We start from the raw sequence: 20,142 nt of genomic DNA, 5'->3' as shown, positions 1-20,142 counted from the left end.
ACAAATGAAAGCAGCCTCTCTCTATGGAGTATTAAGGTACGAAATTAAAAACAAATATAAACATAATAGAAGCTCGTGACATCATAGGTAGCTATTACCTTGTTCTTGGTGAAAGTGGACTTTCTACACTTCTTTCCATGATGCACCACGCCCATTATTCTAGTTCCCCATTGCGCATGCTGAATTATATGCACTCCGCTACACGAACAACTAACTAATCAGGAAGCACAGAAATCAATATTTACAGACCCTTGATATTTCCCTGACATTTTAGGCCGGGTATCAAAGCTATTGACAGAGAAGAGGTACCAATAACACACAACACCTCAAATTGATCCATGCGTACATGGTTTTCATCTGAAACCTCCTTTGCTTTGGTTGCAAATTTAAACACAATTACAAGTCATATAACGAAAGAAACAGCGGTCATAATTTACATATAGTTATATGTTGATATGCATTATTTTTACTGAGTATTGCAATTAATTCCTAGCAAAGAGAGAGCACAAAAGTGATATAGGATTCAATGGCTATAAAACATACAAGGATTCAAGGATAAAGGAATATATATATATATATATATATATATATATATATATATATATATATATATATATATATATATATGCAGTTAAGACATAATCGATGAAACACTAGTTCTTGAAACACTTTCCTGTGCAAAGTTAGTACGCATCGGCATGTAGTCATACATGTAGAAAAGAGAGAGAGGCTATTGTGAAGCCATTAATGGGAGAGGTGGGGCTTTTCTTCAAACTATAAAAATACTGTTAAATCAGAGCTGAAAGTATTTATTGATTTAAGGCAATTCTTCGTTCTTAGAGATCATAGCTCTGTAATATCTCTTTTCACAATAATTAATATGTACATAAAAAAATCCATAGTACAATTTACGCTAATGCTTTTCAAACATGGTGAAATTTGAAATTGTTCATACTTCATGAGAATGAGAATTAGAATTTGAAGTTGTAGATAAAGAGGTAATCATCAAAGCCAAACAAATGTAATCACTTCTAAAGAACTCTCATACAGAGTTGATGGAAGGACGTCGAAACAAAATTTGACCGGATGTGTTACATAGCTGACAAATTGTACAGTGGAACCTGTCTTGAAAGACCACCCCTTCTGCCAAAACATAATGGTCTCTCATGACAGGTGGTCTCTCATAACAGGTTATAACACTATATAATCTCTAAATCTGTACATGGAGAACCTGGTCTCTCAAGACAGGCGGTCTCTCATAGCAGTGGTCTCTCAAGACAGGTTTTACTGTATGTCTAGTATATGCACAAAACCTGGATATGTACATAGCTTTGAGATCCGTTTGCCGTCTTGGAAAGGTTATTGCGAGAATTATGGGGATGAAATTAGGAAGAAAACACACTCGTGCTTTAGGTTTGAAAAATGTTAGTCGTGAGAGCAGTGATATTATGATCTGCCTGTCTGTCCATCTGTCTGCCTGTGTCGTAACATGCTTTATCATTAGGATTTCTTCTATGTATCAAAAAGGATTTGTCAGATCGCGACGAATAATAAACATGCTTTGTTAATGAGTGGCGAAACATATTTGAAAGCTGCATGTGAAAATTGTCAAATCATTGTGTTGCATAATTGCAATCCATAGGAGATTTAGTGCCTTTTTGGAGTATATCGCTGAGAAAGCGTCAAACGCAGAAGATACGACGCCTTCTATTTTCGTCAGTCTATATGGGGGTGGGGGGGGGGCGCATACAAACAAAGGGTGATAACGCTTGAGAAAAGAAAGCAGAAATAACAATATTGTGTCTGAAATGTGCAACATATGCATTATGTTGGTGCTTTTTGGGGACAATGACACACGAGGTCGCTGCTATCCTTTCAATTTCTCAAAGAAAAGCAGGCAGCAAAACGGTAAACATATACCGCTTACTTTATAAACAACCTGATATGAAAATGAATTTGATTTCGAAATGGGCTGAGGTGAGCTTCCCTATGATCATGCATCTCTAACCTACCCATGTGGCTTACTGACGCCAGTGTATCGCTAGGTCTGTTTGTTTTTCTGTCCGATTACAATGGTGCGACAGAGCGCGTCTATTTTGCATAAAACCATTTTTTGACTGCAGATTAGACGAGATGTAAAGACAAAGATTAATTTAGGGAAATTCTAGGTGAAAACAGCATCGTCGAGACCCAACATCGAGCAGAGGCCTATGACGTTCTCATAAACGGTAATGTATTTAGTCACTCATGCGTTCTGACCCACCATTGCTGTACCAGCTTGTACAATGTGGTGGGTTCATATTTTGTACATTACAAGCCACACTGTATCACGTAGTGTTCTAACCTGTATAAACTACTTACAAGTAAGCCTTCAACCAGACATGTTCGGATTTTTATCAGAGTCGTTATAATTGCTGAATGTTACATGAATATTGATGATAAAGTCTGTTGGTGTGTAAATCAAGAACGACAGCAGCTAACGTCCACTGTTCCCGCAGCCGATGGCATTTTGTGTCAAATTAACGCTTGCACAGCAAATGATCGCCTGTCAGAGTAAGTAGCCTCTGGTGCAGCGAAGGAATACAGAGACCGACCACTTACCTTAATGGACCTTATGGCGCTGAGTTACAAAAAGTGCCGAAAGTTCTAATGCACGGTTAAAATTGGGGATACAGTAAGATTGCAGCGCTCTGGTTATCTCTACTATAAATTAACGTTTGAGAGTTCCCACAAAGAGTGTGCTAAGAAGGTTCAATTGCATGTTTGCTTCTTAGAGTGCACTTAAGAAGTTTTATAAAACGATTCTACTGTATGTTTTCTTTTTACTGTTTTTAAAACAGTCTTTTGGGAAGATTTCATATATAAACTTTCTAGGTTCTCGAGAGCGATCACCCAAGAAATGTCCACTGTATTCGTACATTTTATGGTTCCCATGCACGGTCCTTTAGGAAAGTCATATTGTATGTTTATTTTCCAAGATTTGCAGGAGATATCTCTTAATAATTTTAAATGTATATTTCCATTTTTGGGTTCACATTTTGATAATTTTACCACATCCAGTGCAAATTAAAACTGCAGACAAATTTACGCACGTGTTCGCATCCATTCCCATGGAAACTAAATTGTGATCCTACTGTTATGAGCTTCTTCATAATACTTAGGAAAGTTTACAAAGTACAAACCTATTATACAATGTGCATGTCATATTCATATCTTTAATTGTTATCTTTCGTATTTAGAGAAAAACTTTTTAAGCGTTTTTTTAATCTGAAAAGTGTTTGGACGTAATACATTCGGGTATACAAAGTCAGATTCTTAATAATTTAGAGTAATTTTAACTTGGGTGGAGATTACTCAAGAACGTTTTAATATTTTGCTTTGGCTTCAAAACATTCTGGCTCGTATCTTGATGTGGGGGAACAATTTAATTTGTCACACTTGCATAACCCTTGTTATCTTCACAAAGTATAAATGTGAACGACGTTGACAAGGATGTGCCGACTTCGAATGTTCCATGGAATGATCTTTTGTAGATTAATGTGTCAGCCGGTTAAGGTGTATACTGTTTCCTGTCAATCATAAGTGTTCATGTTTAATGTGATATGTTTCGTTTTGTACTGTATGATCATCAGCTTCACTTTAATATAATACTCAAAAAGTCGTTTTGTAGCTTTCTTCACCAGACTAAGTTTAAACACCACGTTTAAAGCTGCTTACAATATTATCTCAATAATTTCAGATCGATCAAATTCACAGAAGTAGAAAAATAGATCAAGTCGTTATTATCCAATTTCTTTTTACAGACATCAACACTTTTCCTATCGACCGTGAACAGTGGGTTACATTATGTATGTAACGAACCGAAATCAACCGGTCAGTTCGAGTACAAAAACATTTCGTAATCTAGGTTGTGTAGAGACGAGTACTCATATATACTGCACTTCATTTATATGCCTGACCTGGTGCATACTGTATACAACTCTAAATGAGAAATTTAAGGAATGATCTCGAGTATACGTACATAGCGGTCGTTTATTTTACCGTACTCAACATAACAAGGCCATCGAATACGTTTACCTTGCAATCTGTATAGATGACAGTAGAGTACGTACTTTGTCGTATTCAACGTATACGTTGGCTTCTAAAAACTCTTTTTAATATTGATTACGTTTCTTCCTTTCATTATATCGAATGTGAAGCAAACGAAAACATAGTTAATTACTGATAAAACAGAAGAACTGATATCCCGAGGATCTATACTGAAATTTACATTTGAAGGCTCTGCAACGTTAAAGTAGATATAAATTTACCAATAAATTAGAAGAAAATATACAATATCCCCGTCCAAACCAAAACTGATTTTCTAAGTGTGTAAATTTGTTCTCTTAAAGTAATAACATTAAAATAATTCTAACTACAAGCTAGATGAGTGAGATACTTTTCATGATTTAAAAAATATTTTTCATTCATAACGTTAAAAACGAAACTTATTTTAATTTTTTTATTTCATAAACATCAATACATCTTGCCCAGATCGTTTAAATGCATTTTTCCACTTTTTTATATACGAGACAAAAGACTGCATGATATAAAATTCTTCAAACTATGTCAACCTTTTCTTATGTGATGCACTTATAATAATAAAATTGATAGCATTGTCTATAAATTGTGCTACCTATTTGCATTGTTAACAAAATACGTGAAAAACAAGATTGCAGATGGATGCAGTATCGACATAAAAACGTTATGTTGTCCGTGCAAAGCCAAATGCTTTTTTGTTAATGTTTTAATTAGATTTTTATTTATAATCATGATAAAATAGTATCGTATCGTGTCGCGCGGCATAGCATGACATGGCATGGCATGGCATAGCATGTCATAGCGTAGCGTTGCACAGCACAGCATATCTTCGGCATAGCACATTATATTATATTATAGTATAGTATGATATAGTATACGCTGGCCTAGTGGTTAGAATGTCCGCCTTGGATGCGGGAGGTCGTGGGTTCGATCCCGGGCCGAGTCATACCAGAGACTTACAAAAATGGTACTAAAAGCTGCCTCGGTTAGCGTTCAGCATTAAGAGGTTAGTTTTAGGACTGGTCGGCCTGGTGTCAGGATAATGTGATTGGGTGGTACATCATGCTACATGTCTGCGGCAAGATGCCCCAGTGCTACACATCACTATAAAATGCCACATTGCAGACATCGTAGCAATATGACTGAAACAATTGTTAAAGATACGTTAAAACTCAAAATCACATCACATCACTCACATCATTTATTTAATGGCATCGGATATATAGAATGAATTTAAGTGCTGGGCTGAAAATACATTTCTTAAATTAATAATGGTTAATTCCAGTGACGAAATAAACAAAGCCCTATCTAGTAATATTATTCATCGGAGCAACGAGTGTTGCAACATCGTACTTATCCTTATTACATTTACAGTGTACAGCTCTCACCAAATTGATCTGTATTACATTTACAGTGTATAGCTCTCACCAAACTGATCTGTATTACATTTACAGTGTATAGCTCTCACCAAACTGATCGGTATTACATTTATATTATATAGCTCTCACCAAACTTATCCATATTACTTTTACAGTGTATAGCTCTCACCAAACTGATCAGCGACACTATTTTATATTGCAATCACAAGTGGGACGAGTACAATAGGCTGTGATCTGCATACTGTTTACAGTACAATTGGCCGTGATCTGTTAATACTGTTCACGGTACAATATGCTCTGATCTACATAATATTCACAGTACAATAGGCTCTGATCTACATACTATTCACATTACAATAGGCTCTGATCTGCATACTGCTCCGATAAGTTAGGGACTACTCAGTTCACAGCTTACAACCATAAGGAGAAATTAGCCTAAATTGTTGAAGGTAAACGTTTTAGAAGTCAAAGGATGTCTTCATTTCAGAAACTTCTTTAACAATCGCGCTTACATTTTTAATGCAAAATCAGTGGTTATAAAAATAAGAAAAAATATTTTGTTTGTTTTACTGTGATTTGTTATTGGTAACTTTCTAGATGCTTCTTCACAACTAAGATGTTTCATAAATATAACTTCTGGCAAAAGATTGTCATACTTCTACATGATAAGATGACAACTTTAGCTGAAATTGTGGAGCGGCATACGTGATTTAGAAGTGTAATGAACACTTAACAAGCCTGAAGGAAGTAGATAGGCACGCATACGACAACAATTTAAATAGCGTTTAAGCAAATAAATATTAAAACAAACAACAGACGGTTCGCCTATTGTTACACACTTCATATCTAAATCAATATAATGGATGCACTGCCTCCACACTTTAGGTTAAGAACTTCACATAACTAAAATTACATTTTTGTTCGAGTCGGCAATTAAACACATGTATACACTAGAAGTTACAACTTGAACATTTAACCTACTAATGCCAAAATTAATTTAATCCAGGTTACTACATTTAAAGACCGACAGAACAAACATATGCTTGACAAATTATTTTTGTTTGGGTTATCAGTATAAAGTCAAGTAATGAAAACATGTTTACGTTGAATATGTCTCTTAATGTTTCTATACAGCAACACACACAGGCATGAAAATAATATGGAGAATCGATGCTAAATGTTAGCAATATATTCAAGCAATAATTTACATATATTAAATTTATAACGTAGTTCATTAGTAGCTATTTTCAATGTATTGTCCATCTACATTTAGAACTTCATTAGGTTTTCGTTAGCTACATTGTATTGTCTTGTCATTGTACATGGTAACAGAGTTGCATTGATGTCATGGCAAAATGTTTTATTACACACGCCCTTTCAAGTAACACTCTTCTTGTAGCGTTAGTGTTGTTGTCCCCAGAACACAGTAATTTAAATATGTAAGTTGAATCCAGAAGGATTGGCAACTACTTGTTCATATGTAGGTGGGTATTCTTTGGATGTGGCTTGAGTCTGACTGTACGAAGGGGGAGGTCCAGAATATTTGTTGGAGACAATGTCAATCCTTGAATCGAAAGAATGCACATAAGGTCCATTGGGTGCTGTCACACCGGTATTGTTTGGATATACTGTTGGTCCAGTGCATCTACTGCTTCCATGTCCAAACAATCGTCTTTTTCGTGATGTTCGTATACTAGACCCACAAATAAAGAAAACTTAACTAAATCACCTGGATAAAATATCGCTCTATTTGTCTCATTTTCTATTTCTAGTATCGGATTATCTTCTATCTGTCTACTGATAAATGCGATGTTCTCTTTATGTTCTGCATATTTCTTTCTGCGATAATAATAACAATAATAATAATAATAATAATAATAATACAAATTAATAATAATAATAAGAAGAAGAAGAAGAGCTATGATGCAAAAACGATGTAGCAAAGGATGATTAATATTATTCATATAATATAATTTTTTGAAGTATTATCTTCATTCATGACAACCAACGATAAAAAGACGATGCTGGTGATAGTTACATTATGATGATAATAAAGCGAATAATATGGACAATGATACAAATGATGATGATGATGATGATGATGACGATGACGACGACGACAATGATGATGATGATGATGATGATGATGATGATGATGATGATGATAACAATATGATTAGAACTATATTCTTACCCCTGGATAATTAAACCTACGGCGACCGTGACAAGTATGGTCCCCATGATGCATCCAACAGCGATCCCAAAAATGCTTAATTCACTTCTCGGAACAGTACTTGTTGTTGCCTTTAAAGAATATATCGCTTCAGCTGGAAATTATGTATAAATAAAAAAATAAAAAAATATATAAATAAATAAATCAATAAGACCCTGGCGTTGACGTTACAAAATGCTAAAAGTGATGTTTTACAGTTTAAAGTTCCACCGTTACAAGGGAAGAGCTATAGGGTACACATACTAACTTAATATTTTGCGCCTCGGAAAATAAATATCTGATAGAAAATCTGTTCGCACATATAACTATTTTCTGTGCTTTTTTGGTATCTCACAAAAATCTAATGCATCTTATACAGTTCTGAATAAAAAAGCATTTATATTGCGTTCAATTAGTTTAATAATTGTAATTTAATCACTTGTTTCCTATAACTATCATTCTATGTTAAGATCAACATACTGAGTCAAGGCTTTCAATAATGTCTGAATAAGACCAAAAGTGTTATACTGTAAGCTAGACACTGACCGTTATTTTCATGGGCTCCCTTTTTGGAAAGTCAAGACAATAATGTATAGTCAGTTTTACGACGTTTGAAACGAGTCCACAAAATTTTACCCTGCTAAAATTATGGAACCTAAACATTCATCTCGAATTATTAGGGTAAACACTAAGCACACGTTTAGAAGGCACCTTCAAACTCCCTCAAATATACAGTGTATATAATTTATGCATGGGAGATAACTAGCAAAGCATTTATGATTACGTTACCTGAGTCTATGCAAAGTGCATCTGTATCTGCATCCCACAATCTGTTCTCCTGGCAGGTCAGCCACGTGATAGATTGGTTATGTAAATATCCTTGATAACAGTCATAGGTACAACTTTCTTGCGGTATTCGATTACAATTCCGGTTGATGTAACCTCCATAAATTTTCTCAGGGCAAAACTGATCTCCTGAAAGAAGAAAGTATTATGATGGGTTGTATCTCAGTAGGATCACCTCAGAGGTATGCTTCAAAACTTAAGCAGAGGAACGGGTTATCTCACCACCGTGCGCATAATAATTCGTTAAGTAATATTCACTGAATGCGAACATGATTATTCGGTATCACAAATCAGTTAATTACGGAATTGATGTGATGTGTTGTGATGTGATTTGCATTTTTAACGTAGCTTTAACAATTTTTCAGTCATATCGCTACGATGTCTGCAATGTGGCAGTTTATAGTGATGTCTAGCACTGGGGCATAATGCCGCAGACATGTAGCATGATGTCCCACCCAGTCACATTATCCTGACACCGGGCCGACCAGTCCTAACACTAACCTGTTAATGCTGAGCGCCAAGCGAGGCAGCTGTTAGTACCGTTTTTGTAAGTCTTTGGTATGACTCGGCCGGGGATCGAACCCACGACCTCCCGCATCCGAGGCGGACGCTCTAACCACTAGGCCACCGGAGCGGTTACGGAATTGAACAATTTCCTATTACTGAATTTCAATAAAGGTAACAAGCAGAATCTATCACTGGCTGCTATGGTGCAGCAGACTTGCAAAAGAACTTCCTGTGTTTCTTCTTCTTTCAAGAGACCGCTCCGGTGGCCTAGTGGTTAGAACACCCGCCAGGGATGCGGCAGGTCGCGGGTTCGATCCCCGGCTGAGTCATACCAAAGTCTTATAAAATGGTGCTAACAACTGCCTCGCCTGGCGTTCAGCATTAAGAGGTTATTGTTAGGAATGGTCGGTCTGGTGTCAGGACAATGAGACTGGGTGCTAGACACCACTATAAACTGCCACAGTGCAGATATTGTAGCGTTACGACTAAAGTTTTTCTTTTTTTAATAAGTTAAAAATGCAAATCAAACAAACACACACGCGCGCTCGCGCGTACACACAAATACACACGCACACACACACACACACACACACACACACACTTCTTTCAAGAACATGGGTCAGACAAAATTTTGAAAACATAAACATTTTCAATTTAAGTTTGAAAGACTACATTTCATTGCTTTCCGTAATAATGTAAATATTTGCACTTCTCTGCATCCTGACAATGGGTCGCATCTTTTTGGTTGGAGAGTTAAAAAGATTTTGAAAATGAGCAGATTTTGTCGTGATACATAACTATCACAATAGCTGCCCATAAATTAAACTTCTAACTGTACAGTATGCACTTCTATGCAAAGGGCCAATTTATGCTAAATTTATTTAATCTCAGGACTTAAATTCGGGGCTCTATCAAATTTGTAGAAATAAAATAATTCCAATTTTTCCGTCCCAGAGTTTCGATTTATCATGTTGAACATATATATTTCATGCGACTGAAATAATTTAATTCTTAAATGAATAGTTTCCATTTATGATACTAAGTCCACACATCATTCGTGAGTTCGGAATATATACTTTCTGCCGCAGGAAAATATCTATATTAAAAGATAGTTGAATAATTTATAGTTGTATTAACCTTAAAACCTAATTCACTACTGTTTTCATGTAGGAACTGACTGAATGCAGTGTATTTTGTTATCGTTGGACTTATATTGCATATGGCATATATTCCAATTTACTAATAACTCACGATCGTATACATAAAGCTCAGTGAGCGCATCAATATAGAAATCCATGATCACAAGATGTTTTTAAGTATAACTTTCTCAGAAGCCAGGACTGTTTGCGAACATACGTATTCGTCCACTACTAGGACATTTTTAATTACTTGTATCTGATTCCATGAAGAAACTTTCAGCTGACATTTAATGACGCTTTAGTTTGATTGAATGATAGAGCCATGGTGTAATTTTATCCCACGTCAGAATCTTACGGGTTCATAGCACACGCTATGTCTCACGTAGACCACGTGGTGTATTCTGTTTATGATTACGAACTAACTTGTGTATGCGTGATACATCAGTCACAGGTTTTCTGCTGTCTACTTACTGGCGCATGCCTGAGACATCCGGTCAGGGCTGACCCATTTACCCGATTCATCACATGTTAGATAAATAGCATGATCTGGTTTGGCGTATCCAGGGTTACACTCGTATTCATAACACTTGGCTTTGTATTCCCTTGTGCAGCGGTTTGCGATATAGCCACCCTCGATAAAATTGGGACAAATAATTTCTGAAAAATACAGAAAACACCGAAGACTACATACATTTGTTGATTTCTAGTTTTTGATCATGATGTTTAATATTATTGTCTCTTTCTTTCATTGTTTATATGCCATGTTTTCACTGTTAGCCACGATATTGTCGCGTACACAATTTTGACAGTAGCGTTATCACAATAACATTAATAACACATGTAATATCATTACACACTTGTTTTTTTATGTAATTATTTTCTACCGCCCAACTGTATTACATGTAATTTGAGCAATTTTGTTAATACCAGATTGATGCGTTGAAAAGTGTATATGGAAGGTGTGCGAGTATGTTTATGCTTAAACAACAAAGATCAGTAGCTAGCTAGCCTAAGCCTAAGCGATTCTGACTCTTAATGAGTCTTTTAGAAAGGCATATACAAAACGTTGACAAGACAAACAAAAAAACAGACAAACCGTTGTCTTTGTAAAACTGTACATGACTATCATGAAAAGTGTTACAAAGACAACGGTTTGTCTGTTGTTTTTTTGTTGTTTTTTTTTTTTTTTGTTATTGTCTTATCTGTTTTGCATTTGCCTTTGAAAAGACTCATTAAGAGTCGAAAGCGCTAAAGGTAGCTAGATACTAGTTTTGCACTGTTCGTAGTCAGGTTATTATATTTATCTTACCCTGACAAATGTGATCCCTTGCTGGATCCAGTGGGCTTAAAATGACTGTTATTCGCCATATGATTTTTATTCTTTATATATATATATATATTCTATATATATATAGAACCATAGTTTTAATAATATGTACAAAATTTTCACCAAATTCCTCACTGATACCGATATTAGTTTTCATTTTACCTTTACATAAACTTCCTAGATCATAGTTCCATTCCAAGTTGGTTCCACAAGCTATTATTGACGGTGATAGCGAGGGTTGATAACCTTCATTGCACGCGAAGTTGCATGTATGTCCAGGTTCTCTTATACATCTGAGGTTTAAATAACCTCTGGGAACGGCATACGGACATTGTTGTCCATCCGGTCCTGAAAATTTGAACAAATAGGTGTCAGTTTGGTACAAGGACCCCGTCAGATTCCCAAGTACCAGAACGGGAGGTCCTATGTCCTCAGACAATCTGTGGGTAAGACTTACGAGCTACGTATTACAAATTCCATATAAGGTACTGCATAACAAATTTGTTATTCTTACTAATATTTTTATAGGGAAATGAATATTTATTCTTCCATTCATATAATCTTTACAAAACGTTAGGAGAGAAATACATCTACAATGGTACATTTAAGCAAGTTCTATAAATAAATTTCAAGACTCGTGGCATTGGCAACCTTGGTTCTAAATGATATGTTTTGCTGAAGCTGAGCATCAATAATTCAAGTATTTTGTTTTAACTTTAATTAAATTTTTTTAAATAGATTCTCACAATCAGATGTTTCAAATCAACCGTTTCTTGGAGACTTTACTAGAAACAACGATAATAACTATTTGCATTCCATTTTAGTGGCATATTAGAAGCAGCAAAACCAACAACAACATCAGAATCTATAAGACATGCAACAACAATAAGTAATGTCTACATAGTGTTTCTTATGGCTCTTTTGCTTATTAAGTTGGTGCGTAAGATTGACTGAGCTTTTGTAAAGACTCTGTCGATACTATTACTTTAGCATCGTTAGCGGCAATCGTGTCTCTGTTTTGTACAGGTTTGTAAAGAAGTTATGTGCTACAGTCCAAGTTTATCACTGCTATATAAATCTTGAAACAGTATGAGTGTAAGCTCTGTGTGTCAGTCCAGTACGAAATATGAACTCGATACAAACCTTGTTTTCCTAAACTCTATCTTTATCTTATTAATAGTGCATTATAACTAACAATTACTTCAGTTAGGTGTTGTGTCCAAATGCATGTATACACAGAAATATCAAAATTATTGTTTACATTCCTATATAAAGAAGTTTAATGAAACATTCATTCAAACATGTTAAATTTGTCTTTTTTATTTACAAATTGCATTGGATATTAAATGAAACACAACTTCAGTTGGGCCTGTGTTCCATCCATATCCTATCACAATGGAAACACACACACACACACACACACACACACACACACACATATAAACGATCATGTTAACTTTGCCCTCGTGACGATTATCTTTTTGGGGCCGAAGAAGTTACAAACCTACGTTAGTCATTGATCAATGGATAATCAATCAACTGCATCGCATAAGAAGAACGCGCCGTATAAGAGACCACGCGTCCCAACAGACCACAAAAAAATTAGTCTGTAACAATAACAGTCTTGAAAATATGGACTTACGTAAGCATAAACTTCTCAGGTCTGGGCTCCACTCCGTGGAAGGTTGACAGGTTAATTCAGACGCTGATGTATTCCGTACGTAGCCCACTTCGCATGAAAAATTGCAAATAGACCCCACAACCGCTTTACATCCTGCAGATAAGGTTCCTTTTGGTATCGCGGTAGGACATGGATTTGCTGTGATACAGAAAGTTCTAACTATGATCTGAATGACCGACATATTCGTTTACGTGCATGCATACGAACAAAGGGCGGCAGGAAGAAGGCAGGTCGATAGGATGGAAGTACGTTTAGAAGAACATACATAGGCATGATCATCTGTAAGTTGATATTAATAAAACAGAAACAAAATATTGAAGAAAGGAATAATCTAAAAACAACAGAAGAAAATACGAAATGTTCGCACATTTCAAAGTTATTTCGAAGCATAAGATTTACAGTCATCATAGTCACCTTTTGTAGCATTCAAGGAGTTACGAACTTTGCTGTGTTGTAGTTATCAGGTTTAAATCATATACTAAAAAAGATCGGAGCATAGTTGCAAGATGATGCCATGGCTATTTGACTCTATGACAAACGAGTAATGTAGGTGACAATAGGAATCAAATAATTATGACCATCGTGATGATTATTAGTACGTATACAGAGATTAATAAGTTCTTTTTCAGCTCTCTTCAAGTAGATTTTTTCTCATTCTCATAAATTGCAATATTAAATAACACGTACGTGTGCAGAGATGTTCGACGGAAAAACTTTCACCATAAAAATGGAACGGACGCCAGGGAACCCACTGCCCAGATGTGGAACAATTAAGCCAGGAAACTTGGTCATGTTCCTTGTAACCTTCGTGACAGGAATAAGGGCACGGTTGGCCAACTGTTTTACACCACCAAGTCACGTCACCGTGGGGGATTTGTTTGTCGCATACTGAAAGTATGTTATGAATTTCTTTTTTTAAATACACTCTTGCTGATGTTACCGCTTATCAAATAAAGATGATAAATTAAATGTGTTTCCGATGAGAGCATGCATTCAGTACCATAATTATAAACCTATATCAGTCTCCGCACTCACAGACCTTCCCGATCCATTCCATACACATATTGTGGTAGCACCTTGCTTTATATGACCTAGGAATAAAAAAAAATACCTGCATATGTACTGCAAGAAAATAAATAATAGAAATTGGACCCAAAATAATTGTCACTGAAAAAAGACGCGTTAAGAATTAACGTTGATATGAGTGAATTTTCAGTTAAATAAAAATAATGTGGATGGTAAACAAAGTTTTATTGTTCCATTCAAACTTGTTTGTTCTTTTATTTCGATGTTTTGAAACTGTTTGTACTACGGAAATGGAGTTTTAAATACATTTGCTTGGATTGTAGTTTTCTTTGCTGAACCCTTTGAATGTGGGAACAGCTAACACAAAATTCAGATTAATACAATCTATTCCGCGCATGTCAGTTTCCTTGGAGACTGTCTTAGATTCTATTTCTTAATCTCTTAAAAAGATTTTGTTGAGACATCATCACAAAAAAGGAAGTATATATATATATATATATATATATATATATATATATATATATATATATATATATCTGTGTGTGTGTGTGTGTGTGTGTGTGTGTGTGTGTGTGTGTGGTTTACACCATCAACAGTGCAGAGGTAAAATATATTAGGCAAAAATAAAAATGTTTTGATGTGTACATATATAATGAGAGACATGGAGAGTGTGAGTGAAGGTAAGAGGAATTCCAATAATAATAATGCAGGCCTAAAAACCTTATTATATTTCCCTACATGTTCGATAGGTGGTTACAGGCACATTATCTGTCATACGCAAAGCGCGTCAGCAAGCAATGTAAGTCAAGTTTTGTCTTTGCCACCATAATATTCAATCATGAGCAAATTCAACTGAAAGGAGCTGTATCAAATTGTAATGATATGACGAAAAACTGAAGAAACATTTAACAAAGCACTACTGCATTTCTCTGCGATGAAAAATCAAAGACGAAGCTGTGCTATTACGTGGCTAGAAAGTGGACGACAATGTTACATCTTACACATACTATGACCTCAAATTATAGCTTTGATAACATTGTTTATGTTGGTCCTAACCATGTCTGATTTGCTAAGTAGTATGCAGTCCCAGGCTGTGTCCAAACGTAAAAGTTCCATTTGATAATAATATTACATTTTATGCCAGTACCAAATACTAGACAGATCCCAAGAAGGACTTCTTTTAGGGTTCACTACCAGTCCAAGCTTTAAGCAATAAATCGGTTTATTATTACCTTTATCATTTCTAATCTCTCTGAATACCTGTTGTGATATCAACAGAAGGTGTCATCTATTAAAACGACAGTACTGACGATAACAAATACGAAGTTTTTCAAATCAACTGCCTCATCGTATTTTAATGCATTGGATATAATAAATATGATGTATTGCATTCTTTGGGATATGTAGTACCTATGGCAAATGTCAGAATGATTTACATACGCGTTCAGATCCGTTCGTGTATGTATTCCATAGAACAATGAACTCTTTCGCAAGACCTTCAATATAAACCCTTTTGGGCCAAATTATTTATTATAAACTGTGCATGGAATATTCGTTCTCTTTCATTGTTATATTTTGCACCAAGAAAATAGTTTCAAAGCGTTCTAGATTGAGAATGATATAGTGTTTTTGAACGTATTAAAATGTATATTAAAAGTCGCGTTCTTAACATTCTAGGGTGCTTAAACAGGGTTGCGAATAATCGTGCATTAAAAATTCGTGCTTGATACAGTATTATGTTTAAACACGGTTGAAAATAATTTTGCATTAAAAGTCGTGTTCTTTGTACTTTACAGTGTTTAAACACGGGTTGAAAATAATGGTGAGTTTGTATTAATTGTATCGGATTCCAATCACAGCAGACATCACACTGGTGTGGAGAGCTTTTAACTCACACACTATTTGATCATTATCTTCTTTCCCGGGTAGAACGCAAGCAAAACTGAAAACAACGTCAAGAACGAATCTACTATGACATAATGCTCAGTGTTATGCTCATTTCAGGCATAATGCATCAGCAGGTCAGTGTATAAACTTCATGTTTTCAATCTAAGTGGAACAAGTAGAATTTACCCTTATGTGTTTCACGCATTATGAGATATGCACGGTTGAATACTGTACGTATCGTCTGCACCGATAAACAAATGTTTCACGCATTATGGATTAAACACGGTTGAATACTGTACGTATCGTCTGCACCGATAAACAAGGGTTTCACGCATTATGGATTAAACACGGTTGAATACTGTACGTATCGTCTGCACCGATAAACAAGGGTTTCACGCATTATGGATTAAACACGGTTGAATACTGTACGTATCGTCTGCACCGATAAACAAGGGTTTCACGCATTATGGATTAAACACGGTTGAATACTGTACGTATCGTTTGCACCGATAAACAAGGGTTTCACGCATTATTGATTAAACACGGTTGAATACTGTACGTATCATCTGCACCGATAAACAAGGGTTTCACGCATTATGGATTAAACACGGTTGAATACTGTACGTATCGTCTGCACCGATAAACAAGGGTTTCACGCATTATGGATTAAACACGGTTGAATACTGTACGTATCGTCTGCACCGATAAACAAGGGTTTCACGCATTATTAATTAAACACGGTTGAATACTGTACGTATCATCTGCACCGATAATTTTGCAATCATTCAGGTCCTGTTGCATAATTTTTAACTGCTATCGACTAAACCAGCTTAACACCCCACGTTTACAACTGTTTACAATAAATTGCAAATACTTACAAGTTGTAACGCTACGGATCGATACAATCCACAGAAGCACAAAATATATCAAACGAGTCTTTGAAAATATGAACATTTTTTCCGTAAATTATAGACACTCGTCAGCACTTGCTGTCCTCAATGATCAACCGATTATGGTTGGTACAATAAATGCGCAAAAAGCCAGCTGGTCTATTTAAATACACCAACAGTTCGCAATCAAGGTTGTACACAACAAAGTAGTGATTTCCTGCACGTCGAGGTTTGATAATTGTCCATGCTTTCTGCCAACAGGTATCAACGAATTATACTTGTTTTTGTAATGCGTAGAATTATGTAAGTAAGCAAACATTTCACAGAACTGCAAAATCAACACAAATATACAGCAAAACATTTAGAAAAAGTAACCTGTATTTACGTTAATGGCGGTATTTTCATATTTATTGCTTCTTTTTCCTTTATTTTAATTAATCTATGAGTTAAAAAACTAATTAATTGTTGAATTGTACAGGCATATCTTACATTATAAACTAGTAACTCTTATTATTGCTATTATTTTTATTAGATTTAGTAGTAGGAGTAATGGTGATGGTGGTGGTAGTTGTAGTACGCTTGTTCCGTTGCTGCTTCTCAACAGTACACTCCTACTTGTTCCTATTGTATACAGTGTATAGCACACACCAAACTGGGAGATTACAGTACATGTTGTTTTCTTGCAGTGATACGTGAACAAGTAAATTACACATGATATGTCTAATGGCGACAACACAGTTATCTCGCAATCACAAGTAGAATGAATACAGAAAACCCGATCTGCATAATGTGGCGGCAGGTCACGAAGTTGGCTGTTATCTTGCGATGATATATTTAGAACGAGTACAATAATAAACCATCATTCGTATATAAAACTCCGACTGATCGGGGACAAAGCTTTAGACTTGAAATTATAATTGGGACGAATACGGTATATACTGATCTTTAATTTATTCAAGTTAAAAATTAAGTTTACCGGACAATTGCACTAAATAATTGCAAATACTTACAATAGATATCCACACAAACAGAAAATGAATCAAGCCATTCTTTAAAATATATGAATTTCTTTTCTCCTCACTGAAAAGCGCATTCTCTCTCTATTGATTATGCACCAAACATGTCCGATTTATTGACGATATATAACCGGCATATTCCGGTATATAATACTTTGCAAACAAGGAAGTTCGAAATTCAGAACGTTGAAGCTCACTCAACACTAATGACACATTATACGGAAGCTTGAAATTTGCATTACCAGCATATAATCCCGAGATGTCGCGATGCTTACTATCTGGTGAAAAACGCGCAGATAGCATCACTAATAAGACGGATAATGATATGGGGGAAGTCATAAAGAAAATACTATATCTGACCACACATTGCATTAAATCTCTTACAGATGCAGAAATGTTGTCACGTTTATTTAATATATCATTTCATATTTCAGGAACATATTCAAAAATAGATATTTTAGCTTTGGATGCAGTTGTGACTGGTTGATTATTATTATTAATATTGTTATTATTATTATTAGTAGTAGTAGTAGTAGTTGTAGTGGTAGTGATACCTAGATACAGGAACAGATACTTCTACCAAGAAGGAGAGAAATCCAACACAAGACAGTTACAACAACAGCTGCAATGAAAATATGCTGTGGTTAAAGAGAAACACATGATCGTAGAATTTTAGTTTGTACAGATGGAAATTTACGTGGAGTGACATGTCTCGTAATCTATTATATGCCATCGCGTATATAAAACATGTGAATTATTTGTTTTCCTAAATTAACTTTGAAAATGCCACGTGCTACCGATTTGGACACGGATCCCAATATCAAGGAGTGATACAGATCGGTGCCATATCGCCTTGTACTGACTGCAGTTTGAGAATCTATTTTGTTTGCTGCCAAAACGAATAAAAGGTTTCACATTTTTCTAGTTTTTCTCTTCTAAAAGGACATCCTAGTTCAACATTTCCTAGGATATGATACACTCACTAAACTAGACTGCTGGAGACAATACATTGTGTCTAGGTTAGGTACGAAGTATTTACTTGCGGGGTGTGTGTGTGTGTGTGTGTGTGTCATCTCGATTTTTAATGTAGCAGTTCTTCAGTCATATTACTATGATATCTTCAGTGTTGCAGTTTATAGTGATGATAGCACCGGAGTATCATACCGCAGACATGTATCATGACGTCCCACCAAGTCACATTATCCTGACACCAGACTGACCAGTCCTAACACTAACCTCTTAAAGCTGAGCGTCTAGCGAGACAGCTGTTAGTACCCATTTTATACCTTTGGTATGATTCGGGAGGGGTTTGAACCAAAAACGTCCAGCACCCGAGGTAGAGGCTCTAACCAATATGCCACCGGAGCGGTCGATTTAGTGTTGTTTCTTAAAGGAGGAAGGCGATATAGAATTTCGCACTTGGAAAAAGCCACAAGAAAGGTAAGATAGGTTGCAGACCTCATTCATGCTAAAGCATATCTGAAATTTCATTGTACAGCATGATCATACATCCAGTATATTTCAGAAGACGACTGTGGCAATAAGAAGATTTCGTGCTTTTCTAGATGACCGCGTTGATCAAACATTAGACGGATAAGAAACAATGCGTGCGATTTAATACTCGATGGGTATGCCATTCCATGAGTGAGTGTATAAAAACAGTTTGATTACCTTTCAGAAACAAATGTGAACTGGATGCTTCTATGTTATTGGCTTGGAACCTTTGGCAACGATGAATTTCACAGCCTTGTTTGTAGTTAGATTTTCAATTTCTGCATCTAGTCAGGCCGACAATTCGGGTAATGACATTGATTGTTTACAGCTTTCTTTCTGGTGATGACTTTCAAGAACGGCAAACAAACTTCCTAAGAACGGACACGGAAGTGGGGTTTGCAAAGCGACATGTACACCTATGACTGAAACAGATAGGCATTCGTCCTTCATTATAGGAATGGCATGGTCATGCTGAATATGTTTTACGAAATCAAGTTACATTGTGGCGTACGCGGACGAGAATAATCATTTCACAGTCGATGAAGTCTTGAAGAATTTGGTGGATCATGGCCTAAATAAGGTATTGGTCCTATCGGTTTATTTCTCCAAGAAAACTGTATCGTAGATTTTTGAGACTGCTGAAGTGAACGATGATTTC

General features: G+C 35.8%; 1 protein-coding gene across 1 annotated transcript; it reads right to left on the bottom strand.

Moving 5' to 3' along the window:
* Window positions 1-5,258: 5,258 nt before the first annotated feature.
* On the bottom strand, window positions 5,259-17,119 carry LOC149773344 (P-selectin-like). The gene is made up of 8 exons (XM_089946390.1): window positions 16,963-17,119; window positions 13,859-14,059; window positions 13,133-13,309; window positions 11,653-11,838; window positions 10,635-10,820; window positions 8,461-8,646; window positions 7,654-7,786; window positions 5,259-7,152 (listed from the first exon to the last, which is right to left on the bottom strand). Exons 1-8 carry the CDS (start codon window positions 17,036-17,038, stop codon window positions 6,891-6,893), a joined length of 1,407 nt encoding a protein of 468 aa, XP_089802516.1. The 5' UTR covers window positions 17,039-17,119; the 3' UTR covers window positions 5,259-6,890.
* Between the last annotated feature and the right edge of the window lie 3,023 nt (window positions 17,120-20,142).

The sequence above is a fragment of the Sinohyriopsis cumingii genome, unplaced genomic scaffold (genome assembly GCF_028554795.1).
Source record: "Sinohyriopsis cumingii isolate HCF-2022 unplaced genomic scaffold, ASM2855479v2 utg000646l, whole genome shotgun sequence".
Classification (NCBI taxonomy): domain Eukaryota; kingdom Metazoa; phylum Mollusca; class Bivalvia; order Unionida; family Unionidae; genus Sinohyriopsis; species Sinohyriopsis cumingii.
Note: the sequence above shows the minus strand (reverse complement) of the source record. Positions and strands in the feature narration are given on the sequence as shown.

What these genes read in the sequence shown, in the direction of transcription:
- LOC149773344 (XM_089946390.1), bottom strand. Translation starts at nt 17,038, where the DNA reads ATGTTCATATTTTCAAAGACTCGTTTGATATATTTTGTGCTTCTGTGG. An exon ending in CCTGAGAAGTTTATGCTTAC is followed by an intron (nt 11,839 to 13,132) that starts GTAAGTCCATAT and finishes TCAAATTTTCAG; the next exon opens with GACCGGATGGACAACAATGT. An exon ending in GTAGGTTTAATTATCCAGGG is followed by an intron (nt 7,153 to 7,653) that starts GTAAGAATATAG and finishes TTGTGGGTCTAG; the next exon opens with TATACGAACATCACGAAAAA.